Source organism: Nyctereutes procyonoides, unplaced genomic scaffold, assembly GCF_905146905.1.
Source record: "Nyctereutes procyonoides isolate TBG_1078 unplaced genomic scaffold, NYPRO_anot_genome, whole genome shotgun sequence".
Classification (NCBI taxonomy): Eukaryota; Metazoa; Chordata; class Mammalia; order Carnivora; family Canidae; genus Nyctereutes; species Nyctereutes procyonoides.
In genome coordinates, this window is record NW_026575131.1 from 47467560 (window position 1) to 47480675 (window position 13116).

Consider the following 13116-nt stretch of genomic DNA (forward strand, 5'->3'; position numbering starts at 1 on the left):
ATTGAAGGGGAGGCGGGTGGAGGTTGGGGTAACTGGGTGATGAGCATTAAAGGGTGCTCAATAGTGAAAAACGGAGCTTTTTCCTAATGTCAGGAGCAAGACAAACATGTCCACTCTCACTGCTTTTATTCAACTTAGTACTGGAAGTCCTAGCCACAGAAATCAGACAAGAAAAAGAAACAAGGGGCATCTTTATTGGGAAAGAAAAAATTACTGTCACTGTTGATGACATGGTATTATGTATAGAAAATACTAAAGATTCTATCAAGAAACTACTAGAAATAACAAATAATTTCAGTAAAGTGCAAGTTACAAAATCAGTGACATTTCTACACACTAACAATGAAATATCAGAAAAAAATTAGAAACACCATTACAATTGCACCAAAACCAATAAAATACATACAAATAAATTTAACCAAAAAGGTGAAAGACCTATACTCCAAAAATAGAAAACAATGGTGAAAGAAATTGAAGATGATATGAACAAATGAAAGGATATACAGCATTCATGGATTGGGAGAATTAATATTGTGAAAATGTCCATATTACCCAAATCAATCTACGTACTTAAATCAATCTCTAGCAAAATGCCAATAGTGGTTTTCACAAAACTAGAACAACTAATACTAAAACTTGTATTGAACCATGGAAGACCCTGAATGGCCAAAGCAATTCTGAGAAAGAAGAATAGAGTTGGAAGTATCACAACATCATATTTCAAGATATACTACAAAGCTGTAGTAATCAAAATAGTATGGTACTGGCACATAAATATATACAAAAGCCAATGGAAAAGATTAGTGACCCCAGATATAAACCATGATTATATGGTGAATTAATCTATGACAAAAGAGCAAGAGTATGAGGAAAAGGCACTCTTTTCATGAAGTGGTGCTGGGTAAATTGGACACTACATGTAAAAAATGGAATTGCACCATGCTCTAATTACATACACAAAAATAAACTCAAAATGAATTAAAGACCTAAATGTAACAGTCCTTGAAGAGAGCACAGGCAGTAATTTCTCTGACTTCAGACAGCAAGATTTTTCTAGATAAGTCTCCCAAGGTTAGAGAAACAAAAGCAAAAATAAACTATTGGCATAACATTAAAATTAAAAGCCTTTACACCATAAAGGAAATAATCAATAACACAAAAAGACAACTTAATGAATGGGAGAAGATATTACACATGATATATCTGATAAGGGGTTAATATCTAAAAAAACTTAAGGAACTCCTACAACTCAACATAACCCCCCCAATATCCCAGTTAAAAATGGGCAGGGCCTTTGGCCCAGGGCACGATCCTGGAGACCTGGGATCGAATCCCACATCAGGCTCCCGGTGTATGGAGCCTGCTTCTCCTTCTGCCTGTGTCTCTGCCTCTCTCTCTCTCTCTCTCTCTCTCTCTCTCCCTGTGTGTGTGTGTGACTATCATAAATTAAAAAAAAATGGGCAGGGCATCTGAATAGAGGTTTCTTTAAAAGAGACATACAGGGATGCCTGGGTGGCTCAGTGGTTGAGCGTCCGCCTTCGGCCCAGGGCATGATCCTGGAGTCCTGGGATCAAGTCCCACATCAGGCTCCCTGTAGGGAGCCTGCTTCTCCCTCTGCCTGTGTCTCTACCTCTTTCTCTGTGTCTCTCATGAATAAATGAGACATACAGATTACCCAACAGGCACATAAAAAGCTGTTCAATATCACTTATCATCAGTGGCATTCAAATCAAAACCACAATGATATATCACCTCATACATATCAGAATGGTTAAATAAAAAACCCAAGAAACAAGTGTTGGTGAGGATGCGGAGAAAAGGGAACCCTACTGCACCATTGGTGGGAATGCAAACTGATATGGCCACAGTGAGAAACATTGTGGAGGTTCCTCAAAAACTTATAAATAGCACTACTGTATGACCCAATAATTCCACTACTGTTTTCTTTTTTTTTTTTTATAAATTAATTTTTATTGGTGTTCAATTTACCAACATACAGAATAACACCCAGTGCTCATCCCATCAAGTGTCCCCCTCAGTGCCCGTCACCCATTCACCCCCACCCCCCGCCCTCCTCCCCCTCCACCACCCCTAGTTCATTTCCCAGAGTTAGAAGTCTTTATGTTCTGTCTCCCTTTCTGATATTTCTCACACATTTCTTCTCCCTTCCCTTATATTCCCTTTCGCTATTATTCCTATTCCCCAAATGAATGAGAACATACACTGTTTGTCCTTCTCCGGTTACTGTGGCCAAGTTCAAAAAGGGTGTTGCCTGAGTTCTTCTCTGGGATTTTGATGGAATCTTGTCTCACATTTAGATCTTTCATCTATTTTGAGTTTATCTTTGTGTATGGTGCAAGAGAGTGGTCCAGTTTCATTCTTCTGCATGTGGATGTCCAATTTTCCCAGCACCATTTATTGAAGAGACTGTCTTTCTTCTAGTGGATCGTCTTTCCTCCTTTATCGTATATTAGTTGAGCATAAAGTTCAGGGTCCACTTCTGGGTTCTCTGTTCTGTTCCATTGATCTATATGTCTGTTTTTGTGCCAGTACCACACTGTCTTGATGAACACAGCTTTGTAGTACAACCTGAAATCTGGCATTGTGATGCCCCCAGATATGGTTTTCTTTTTTTAAAATTCCCCTGGCTGTTTGGGGTCTTTTCTGATTCCACACGAATCTTAAAATAATTTGTTCTAAGTCTCTGAAGAAAGTCCATGGTACTCTGCGCCTTTTGATGGGGTCATTAAGCCCATTCACGTTCAGAGTTACTATTGACAGATATGAGTTTAGTGTCATCATGATATCTATTTAGTCCTTGTTTTTGTGGATTGTTCCACTGACCTTCTTCTTAAAGGGGAGTTTTAAGAGTCCCCCTTAAAATTTCTTGCAGAGCTGGTTTGGAGGTCACATATTCTTTCAGTTCCTGCCTGTCTTGGAAGCTCTTTATCTCTCCTTCCATTTTGAATGAGAGCCTTGCTGGATAAAGTATTCTTGGTTGCATGTTCTTCTCATTTAGGACCCTGAATATATCCTGCCAGCCCTTTCTGGCCTGCCACGTCTCTGTGGAGAGGTCTGCTGTTACCCTAATATTCCTCCCCATGAAAGTCAGGGACTTCTTGTCTCTTGCTGCTTTAAGGATCTTCTCTTTATCTTTGGAATTTGCAAGCTTCACTATTAGATGTGGAGGTGTTGAACGGTTTTTATTGATTTTAGGGGGGGATCTCTCTATTTCCTGGATCTGAATGCCTGTTTCCCTTCCCAGATTGGGAAAGTTTTCAGCTAGGATTTGTTCAAATACATATTCTGGCCCTCTGGCCCTTTCGGCGCCCTCGGGAACCCCAATTAAACGTAGGTTTTTCTTCCTTAGAGTGTCATTTATTTGCCTTAATCTGTCTTCGTGGTTCTTTAATTGTTTATCTCTTTTTTCCTCAGTTTCCCTCTTTGCCATTAACTTGTCTTCTATGTCACTCACTCGTTCTTCCACCTCGTTAACCCTCGTCGTTAGGACTTCTAGTTTGGATTGCATCTCATTCAGTTGATTTTTAATTTCTGCCTGATTGGATCTAAATTCTGCAGTCATGAAGTCTCGTGAGGCCTTAATGCTTTTTTCTAGAGCCACCAGTAGCTGTAGAATAGTGCTTCTGAATTGGCTTTCTGACATTGAAGTGTAATCCAGATTTTGTAACTCTGTGGGAGAGAGGGCTGTTTCTGATTCTTTCTTTTGAGGTGAGGTTTTCCTTCTAGTCATTTTGCTCAGTGCAGAGTGGCCAAAAACAAGTTGTATTGGAACACGGGGGAGTATCACTGGTCCGTCCAGCTGGTCTTCTGGGGGAGGGGCCTGCTGTGCTGATTTTCAGGTGTTAGCACTTGGGGGAGCTGCTCTGCCCCTGCCTGCTGCCGGGCTCAGCGGGGGTTGTTTACCCCCAGGAGGAACAGCAGCAGTTGCTACGGCAACTCTGGAAGCCTGGATTCAGCCGCCGCAGGAACTACCGGGCTACCGGGCTCGGGGCTCTCGGCTCTCCGTCCGCAGGGCCTGGAGGCTCCGGGGCGGGGCCGCTGATCTGCTCAGCTCGGGGCAGGAGCGTCCTCGCTGTCCTGGGCCCTCCCGGCCTCTGCCTGTCCCGGGGGAGGCCGGATCCTGGGCTGTGTCCCGGCGCCCTGTGCTCCGGGGCCTGCGCTGGTGGATTCGCGCTCCCGCCCCGCAGCCCCCTCCGCGGAGCCGCCGCCCGAGCCCCTCCGAGCTGCTCCGGTCGGTCCCCGCCGTGCGTGCTGCAGCCCTTAGGGAGCTCGGAGCACTCCCCTGCGCTCGCAGGTGTCTGTTAGTGTCCCAGGGAGCCCGAGGGCATCCCCGGCCTCCTGGGTCCTGCTCCAACTCCCTGCGAGCCCCTTTCCGCCCGCCCGGGAAGGTTGGTGCAGCTCCTGCTCCTCCGGGACGGGACGGGGCTCTCCTGTCCTGGGGACACTCGCCCCGGCCTCAGCCCGGCTCCTCGCGGGGCCCCTCCCCCTTGGAGGCCTTTTGTTTCTTTATTTCTTTTCCCCCCGTCTTCCTACCTTGATAGAAGTGCGAACTTTTCTCACTGTAGCATTCCAGCTGGTCTCTCTTTACATCTCAGGCCGAATTCGTAAATTTTCAGGATGGTTTGAAGGTTATCTAGGTAATTTGGTGGGGACAGGTGATTTGGGGACCCTGCTCTTCCGCCATCTTGCCCCTCCCCTCCACTACTGTTTTCAAAGAAATCAGAAAAATATTAAAAGATGTACACACCTTATGTTTATTGCAGCATTATTTACAATAGCCAACACATGGAAGCAACCTAAGTATCTATCAATTATAGATAAACGGATAAGGAAAATGTGGTGTACACACACACACACAAATGAATATTTCTCAGTCATAAAAAAGGATGAGATCATGCCATTTAAGACAACATGTAAAAGAACATGTAACATGTTCATTAATGAACATGTAATCATTATTTACTCATTCATTCTTTTACACATGGATGGACCTAGAGGATATTATGCTAAGTGAAATAAATCAGACTGAGAAAGATAAATACCATATGATTCCACTCATAAGTGAAATCTAAAAAAAATGAGTGAACAAAAAGCAAAGTCAGACTTATAAATACAAAGAACAAACTGATGGTTACTAGAGAGGAGAAGTGTGCAGGGATGAGCTGAGTGAGTGAAGGGGAGAGGGTGCAGGCTTCCAGGCATGGAATGAATGTCTTGAGAATAAAAGGCACAGTATCCAGAATAGAGTCAATGACATTGTAATAGTGATGTATCAGGACAGATGGTAGCTACACTTGTGGTGAACATAGTGCAGTGTATAAACTTGTCAAATCACTATGTGGCACACTTGAAACTAATGTAACAATATGTGTCAACTACATTCATATAAACAAAACAACAATAAGAGGATGCAGAAAGTACTCTTTCCCATGAGAAAAGAATGCTCTGAATTAGCCCACCTAGGAATATAGCCAGAAAAAAATACCCCTGTGTGTTTAAAGATGTGAATGCATTTACCCCAGATGAAAAACCTGAATAACTGGATTTGGGGAGCATGTATGAAGAAGAAAATTCTACCTTTATAGCCAGAAAAAATTACCATCCACCAAATGTAATGGTTCACACATTTTCTTCGGAATCTGTCTGAAGTGTTGAAAATAGAAGTCGGAACAAAGTTCCAGGGAGGATCCTAGTTGGGATGGATGTGGTCAGGTGACATAGCTATATCTCAGACACTGGAGACTGTCAGTCACAGCAGCCCAGAGGTCACAGAGTGGTCTATTGATGTGCCTGCATTGAGAAGTTATATACTTTGGAGAGATGTCCACTCAAGGGGGAGACGAACCTATTGGTAGAAAGGGAATATTCACCTGGCTCCCAAGGTGGATGCATGGGGACTGAAATGACAGAAAATTTTACTTTATTTATTGTCCCTTGGGTCAGGAGAGCTGAATTGCTTAGAGAATTGAGCAACTTGAAGTGAAATTACTTAATAAGGAGCTCTGAGCATTCAGCCTCTGAATCCCCCTCTGCAGAGCTCACCTGCTACTCATCAACCAGAGGTTAGGAGCATCCTCTCTGTGCCTTTCTGAGATGTCCAATCACTCCAAATAACCAGCCTGGCCCCCATATCTTGTCCTTTCTACATCAATTGTCCTTGGCAGGAAGGACCAGTAGAGCCACATCCATTGAATGAGGCCTTGGGGGAGGACAAAGTAGTCCAGTAAGTACTCCAGGAAAATGATGCAGAAGGAAGGAAAGCTTTTATTAATCATGTCTTCTATGGAAACAGTCAGGTTGATGAAATAGTAAAGTGGGATTGATTTCAAATCCTGAACATGTCATGTCTACAGAGGATTCCTGCTCCTCATTCCTTCTCAACTCTTGCTTCTCTTCTCAGAGCATCATTGCGGGGCTCCCCCTCCTCCTAAAGAAGGAACCAATCCTCCCTTATGTTTTTCACCTCTCGGGTTCTGCTTTATTTCAACATTAGCCTTTCCTCTTATTTGTGAAAAACTGACTGCCTGAGACAGCCCAGCAGAGTGAAAAGAGCTTTGACTTGGAGTCAGGCAGATGTGAATTTCAAATGCCCCTTTCCATCTGGTCCTTGATGGACCATGGAAATGTTTCTTCTATTACATGGATCTTTTTTCCCATCAGCGTAAAAGTGAGTATAAGATGGTCTCAGAGTTATGGGAGGGCAGATGTGATGGATTGAAGTGTCCAGGACATTGATGCCATTTATTTACTCATTCATTCTTTTACATGTCATGTTTCAAAAGAATTTTAAGGTGCCTACACAAACTTGGAAAAACAAAAACAATTTAAATGTATATGACAAGAAAAATATCGTGGTCAAGAGAAAGGACACATAAAGCCAGGTGAATAACTACATGAGCAAACCAAATATCTACCATGAAATGCTACCTAGTTACCACAATTGGGCCCCTGATATGAATATGTGAATTCCAGTGAAGGCAAAAGACTCTGTGCTGTTAGGATGAAATTTGACTACACAGATTGAAAAAACTACAAAGAAAACATGTCCCCCTATTCAATTAGGGATTAATTTTTCTCTGCCATCAAAAAGGAGCTTAACGTCTCTATGCTGACATGAGGGACAAGGGTTTATTCCATCTTTGCTTCCACATGCACAGTGTGTGGTTTTCCAAGCTCCATCATCTGTGGGAGTCCCAGTATCATGTGTGAATTCTAGACAAGGAGGAGATAGGAAAGGGAGCATTTCAGTATTCCCATTCAGTAACTTCTCATACTTCCCACCAACTGTCCATGATTGAAAAAGAAGGCAGGAAATATAGTATCTTAGCTGGGCATATGACAACCTTCAAATTTAATCAGGTCATGATAACAGGAAGAGGAGAATGGATTTGTTATGTAGGCCATCTCTGGCCCAGTGATCAATTACAAGAGTCACAGTATCCATAACACTAATACAAACAATTGTTTGATAGAAGCATGACTCTTCCTGACATTAAGGCAAGAAGACATTTCTCTCCCCAATTCTCAGGAAAAATGACACCCATCCAGGATGTGATAATTATGTTTGCAGGTTACAAACTGCAGGGCCCAGAGATCTGTCTTGTCAAATTCACATAAGGCCAGGATGCAAAATTACAACAGCTCCAGAAAATATTTATTTGAATATAAAAGTAGGATCAGATCGTGACTTGTTTGGAGCCACCAAAATTAATGTTAATACAGCTGAACAAGATGCCAACATTAGTCTTTATGATTCATGAATCTTAATACTCTTGAAACACAGATGGGCTAGGTACCTTTAAATTTGGTCAAGGTTTACTGCTGATTTTTTTCAGAATGTTTTATTTTAATATTTGAGCCATGATAATATGCTCCTGCCTCACCTCTCCCACAATGTGGCTCTTACCCCTTGTGTGATGCCTCTAGCCTACATTAAGAAACATTTCAAGTATTTTAAAATGTATTCTGGATTCTTTGAAGGGAATTGAATGCACGCATTTCTCCCATCACACAGTGTGACTTTTCTGACAATTGGGGATTTCACTGTTTTTTGTTTTGTTTTGTTTTGTTTTGTTTGTTTTTGTTTTTGTTTTTTGCATACTCAGGCATGAATGAGCAAGGGAAACCCCCATGATCTTCTCACAATGTGGATTCTGATTCAGCAGGTCCAAATGCAGCCTGGGGCTCTATTCAAAGAAGTCCTGGGCAATGCTGCTCCTGCTGGTACACAGACCACACTCTGAGTACCTAAGCTATGAGGGGAACAACTTCTGTGGAACTGGGATTACATTTCCAGAGAGCAGTGGCAGCAGAAGGAAGGATGGAAGCATTTCATTATATATATATATTTTTTTTTCTTTTTTTTTATTGGAGTTCAATTTGCCGACATATAGCATAACCGTGCTCATCCCATCAAGTGCCCCCTTCAGTGCCAGTCACCCAGTCACTCCCACCCCCCGCCCACCTCCCTTTCCACCACCCCTTGTTTGTTTCCCAGAGTTAGGAGTCTCTCATGTTCTGTCTCCCTTTCTGATATTTCCCACTCATTTTTTCTCCTTTCCCCTTTATTCCCTTCCACTATTTTTTATATTCCCCAAATGAATGAGACCATATAATGTTTGTCCTTTCCTGATTGACTTATTTCACTCAGCATAATACCCTCCAGTTCCATCCACATCAAAGCAAATGGTGGGTATTTGTCGTTTCTAACGGCTGAGTAATATTCCATTGTATACATAAACCACATCTTCTTTATGGATGGAAGCATTTCAAATTACCCAAGCAAGGCAATTATAACAGGGTAGAGGGAATCCCTGGGTGGCTCAGAGGTTTAGTGCCTGCCTTCAGCCCAGGTCGTGATCCTGGGGTCCTGGGATTGAGTCCCACATCAGGCTCCCTGCATGGAGCCTGCTTCTCCCTCTACCTATGTCTGCCTCTCTCTCTCTCTCTAATGAATAAGTAAATAAAATCTTTAAAAAGTATATAACAGGGTAGTACTTTGTTAAATAATTTGCCTGAAATTAAAGACAATCACATTTTTGTGCTGTCAACGTGATGGTCATCGAATGTTGATTTTTTCTCTTTCCTGTTAGTTCATCCACATGGAATCAGGAAATCAAACACACACTTCAGAATTTCTCCTCCTGGGGTTTTCAGGGAAGCTAGAGATTCAGTTCATGCTCTTTGGGATGTTCCTATCTGTATACTTGGTCACCTTCACTGGGAATCTGCTCATCATCCTGGCCATCTGCTCAGACTCCCATCTCCACACACCCATGTATTTCTTCCTCGCCAACCTGTCCTTTGCTGACATCTGTTTCACCTCCACCACCGTCCCCAAGATGCTGTTGAACATTCAGACTCAGAGCAAAACCATAACATATGAAGGATGTCTCAGTCAGATATTTTTTTTCATTGTGTTTGGATGCCTGGACAATTTACTCCTGACCGTGATGGCCTATGACCGCTTTGTGGCCATCTGTCACCCCCTGCACTACTTGGTCATCATGAACCCCCAGCTCTGTGGACTGCTAGCCTTGGGGTCTTGGTGCGTCAGTGTCATGGGCTCCCTTCTCGAGACCTTGACCCTTTTGAGGCTATCTTTCTGCACAAACATGAAAATCCCACACTTTTTTTGTGATCTTCCTGAAGTCCTGAAGCTTGCCTGTTCTGACACCCTCATCAATAACATAGTGGTGTATTCTACAACTGGGATTCTGGCTGTGATTCCTTTCCATGGAATACTTTTCTCGTACTATCAAATTGTTTCCTCTGTACTCAGCATTTCCTCAGCTGCAGGCAAGTACAAAGCCTTTTCCACGTGTTTGTCTCACCTCTTGGTGGTCTCCTTGTTCTATGGCACAGGCCTGGGGGTCTACCTCAGTTCTGCAGTCACTTCATCCTCTAGAATGAGTCTGGTGGCCTCAGTTATGTACACCATTGTCACTCCCATGCTGAACCCCTTCATCTATAGCTTGAAGAACAGGGACATGAAGGGGGCTCTGAGAAGTGTCCTGGGCAGGGTGGTACCTGTCAGCATTGGGACCATTATAGGATTCTCCTGAGTAGCTGGCACACAACATGGAGGCCCAGAAACCCTGACATCTTTCATCCACTATTGATATTTTTTCCCAGGTGTACACAAATTAAAGCAGTTCTCTCCTTGGGTCTTCCTTGTCTTCTCTATTTTCCTTCAGGTTATATCTTGGGTTCCCCTTTTCATTTTATAAACAGTCATTTTCACTTGGTGTGAATACAACCTGTATTTTCTCAGTAATATTCAATGATGGTTTGGATTTCTTAAAAAAGTAAGTGAGACTTCATGTAGTTAATATCTATCCTCAAAGTGATGGGATGTGTGCCTATTTTGGAAATGTCCTGAAAACTCATTTACAGAGATGATTTTCTTTGGTCACTTGAATAACATCAACCCAAAGATTTGCCCTCCCCAATTTTTCTTGATCTGATTCACTTTCCTTCCAGTCACATCAACTTTACTAAATTTCTCTGCTTGTCCACGATATAGATTCCTTGAATTTCAGAACTCTTAACTAACTTTGAGACTGAAGTACCTAGTACGGTTCTCAGGATGGAGTTAATGCTCAGTGAATTTTTGTTTTGAGTGAAAAATAGATGAGCAGATAGTAAAATACAGTCAGAACCATAAAATAAAAATCTGTTGTTTTAATGAAAGCTTTTGAGGTGGAAAAGAAATTTTGTTGTTGTTGTTTGTTTGCTTGTTTGATTTTTGTAGGCTCCATGCCCAGCATGGAGCCCAACACTGGGCTTAAACTCAGCACCTAGAGATCAACACCTGAGCTGAGATCAAGAGTTGGCTGCTTAACAGACTTAGCCACCCAGGAACCTCAAGAAATTTGGTTATTGATGGATCTTGATAACAAAAAATAATAATAGTACTTTGCCAGCACTACTTAAGTGTTTATACACACGATCTCACTTATGTTTTCCAATAATACTTATGTGATTAGTATTATTCCCTAGAGAGATTATTACAGAGGAGGAAGAGCTTATGGTATCTAGCTGACTCACTCAAGGTCAGGCTGTGGTGAAAAGACTCAAACCTTCTGAGGTCTGTGGAGGCCTCCCTGATTCAGATGCCCTCTCAGGTATCATGTTTTGTTGCCTCCAGCCAAGTCTTATTATAATAACTGTTCAGCCTCTAGCACATAAATGTGTACTTCTAGAAATCAGCACCCCAGGTAAGAAATGTCTAGTTTCTGGGGGCTGCAGCCTTAGAAATAAATCACACCCTACTCTGAGATTTATTAAGCTTTCCTCCATTTTATAATTTCACTTCATTTGACTGTTAACAATGTTTAGCACATTTTTATGTTTATGGATTTACTCACATGTATTCTTTCTACATTTTTTTTGGTCTGCATCCTTAGATCATCTCTCATCTTAGGTATTTTTATTCTAAAATGTTTAAAAACAACTTTTTAAGTGTCTACACTTTATGCATTCTAATAGACAATGTGTTCTAAAAATTTTCACTAATTTTACACTTGTTTTTTTTAATTTAACACTTGTTTTAAAATTTTCTTTATCATTGACCTATAAGTTTTCACATACTGGAATCCATCAATTATATTCTCAGTTCCTTTACTTTCACCTGGTTTATGTCCAGAGGATTAATCTAATCTGTCTTCTGGAAGTCAGTTGCTATTTTATATTTTTTTCCTATAAGTTATTTTAGTCATTTTATTTTCCTATAAGTTCACTCACTTTATACCAACAGATGGTTGGTGTTACAGTAGAAATTTAATGTTACATTTCTTCTAATAGTAATTACCCAAGCACTATTTATATCAAATCTTGTTTTAATTTTTTAATTTAATTTTTAAAATTTAATTTCATTTTGCTAACATATAACACCCAGTGCCTATCACATCATGTGCCCTCCTTAAAGCCAGTCACTCAGTAACCCCATCCCCCACCCACCTCCCCTTCAGCAATCCTCAGTTTGTTTTCCAGAGGTAAGAGTCTCTAATGGTTTGTCTTCCTCCCTGATTTTTCCTCAGTTTCCTCTCCTTCCCTTATGGTCCCTTGCACTATTTCTTATATTTCACATATGAGTGAAGCCATATAATTGTCTTTTTTTTGATTGACTTATTTCACTTAACATTATACCTTCCAGTTCCATCCACATCATTGTAAATGGTAGGTATTCACCTTTTCGGATGGCTAAGCAATATAGTGTAGTGTAGTCTTTTGGGCTTTCTGCATAGACATTCATGTCATTCATAAAGAATGAGAGTTTGACTTCTTTGCCAATTTGAATACCTTTATTTCTTTTTGTTTTCTGACTACTGAGGCTAAGACTTCTAGTACTATGTTGAACAATAGTGGTGAGAGTGAACGTTGCTGTCATGTTCCTGATCTTAGAGGCAAAGCTCTCAGTTTTTCCTCCTCTTGAGGATGATGTTTGCTGTGAGTTTTCCATATGGCTTTTATGATATTCAGGTATGTTCCTTCTATCCATACACTGCAGAGAGCTTTTATCAAGAAAGGATGCTGTAGGGCACTTGACCGGATGAGCACTAGTTGTTATTCTGTAAGTTGGCAAATTGAACACCAATAAAAAATAAATTTATTATAAAAAAAGAAAGGATGCTGTATTTTTTCTAATTTTTTTTCTGTATCAATTGAGAGGGTCATATTGCTCTTGTCCTTCTTTTATTAATGTAGTGCATCACAGTGATTGATTGGCCAGTGTTGAACCATCCTTGCATGCCAGAAATAAAACCCACTTGGTCAAAACCTACTTGGTCATTGTGAATATTCTTTTCGTGTACTATTGGATCCTATTAGCTAGTAACTTGGTGATAATTTTTGCATCCATGTTCATAAGGGAAATTGGTCTGTAATTCTCCATTTTGGTGGAGTCTTTGGTTTTGGGATCAAAGTAATACTAGCCTCATAGAATGAGTTTAGAAATTTTTTCATCCTATTTTTTAAATAAGTATTTTTTTATATATTTATTCAGAGAGAGAGAGAGAGAGAGAGAGAGAGAGACTGAGAGGCAGAGACACAGGCAGAGGGAGAAGCGGGCTCCATGCAGGGAGCCTGATGCAG

The 13116-nt window shown here is 41.2% G+C and overlaps 1 protein-coding gene across 1 annotated transcript; it reads left to right on the plus strand.

Annotated features, from left to right (window-relative positions):
• Nucleotides 1-9122: 9122 nt before the first annotated feature.
• On the plus strand, nt 9123-10085 carry LOC129522176 (olfactory receptor 7C1-like). Its single transcript, XM_055344318.1, has one exon. It carries the CDS (start codon nt 9123-9125, stop codon nt 10083-10085), a length of 963 nt encoding a protein of 320 aa, XP_055200293.1.
• Nucleotides 10086-13116: the final 3031 nt, after the last annotated feature.

Coding starts and splice junctions, on each gene's coding strand:
- LOC129522176 (XM_055344318.1), top strand. CDS start 9,123: ATGGAATCAGGAAATCAAACACACACTTCAGAATTTCTCCTCCTGGGG.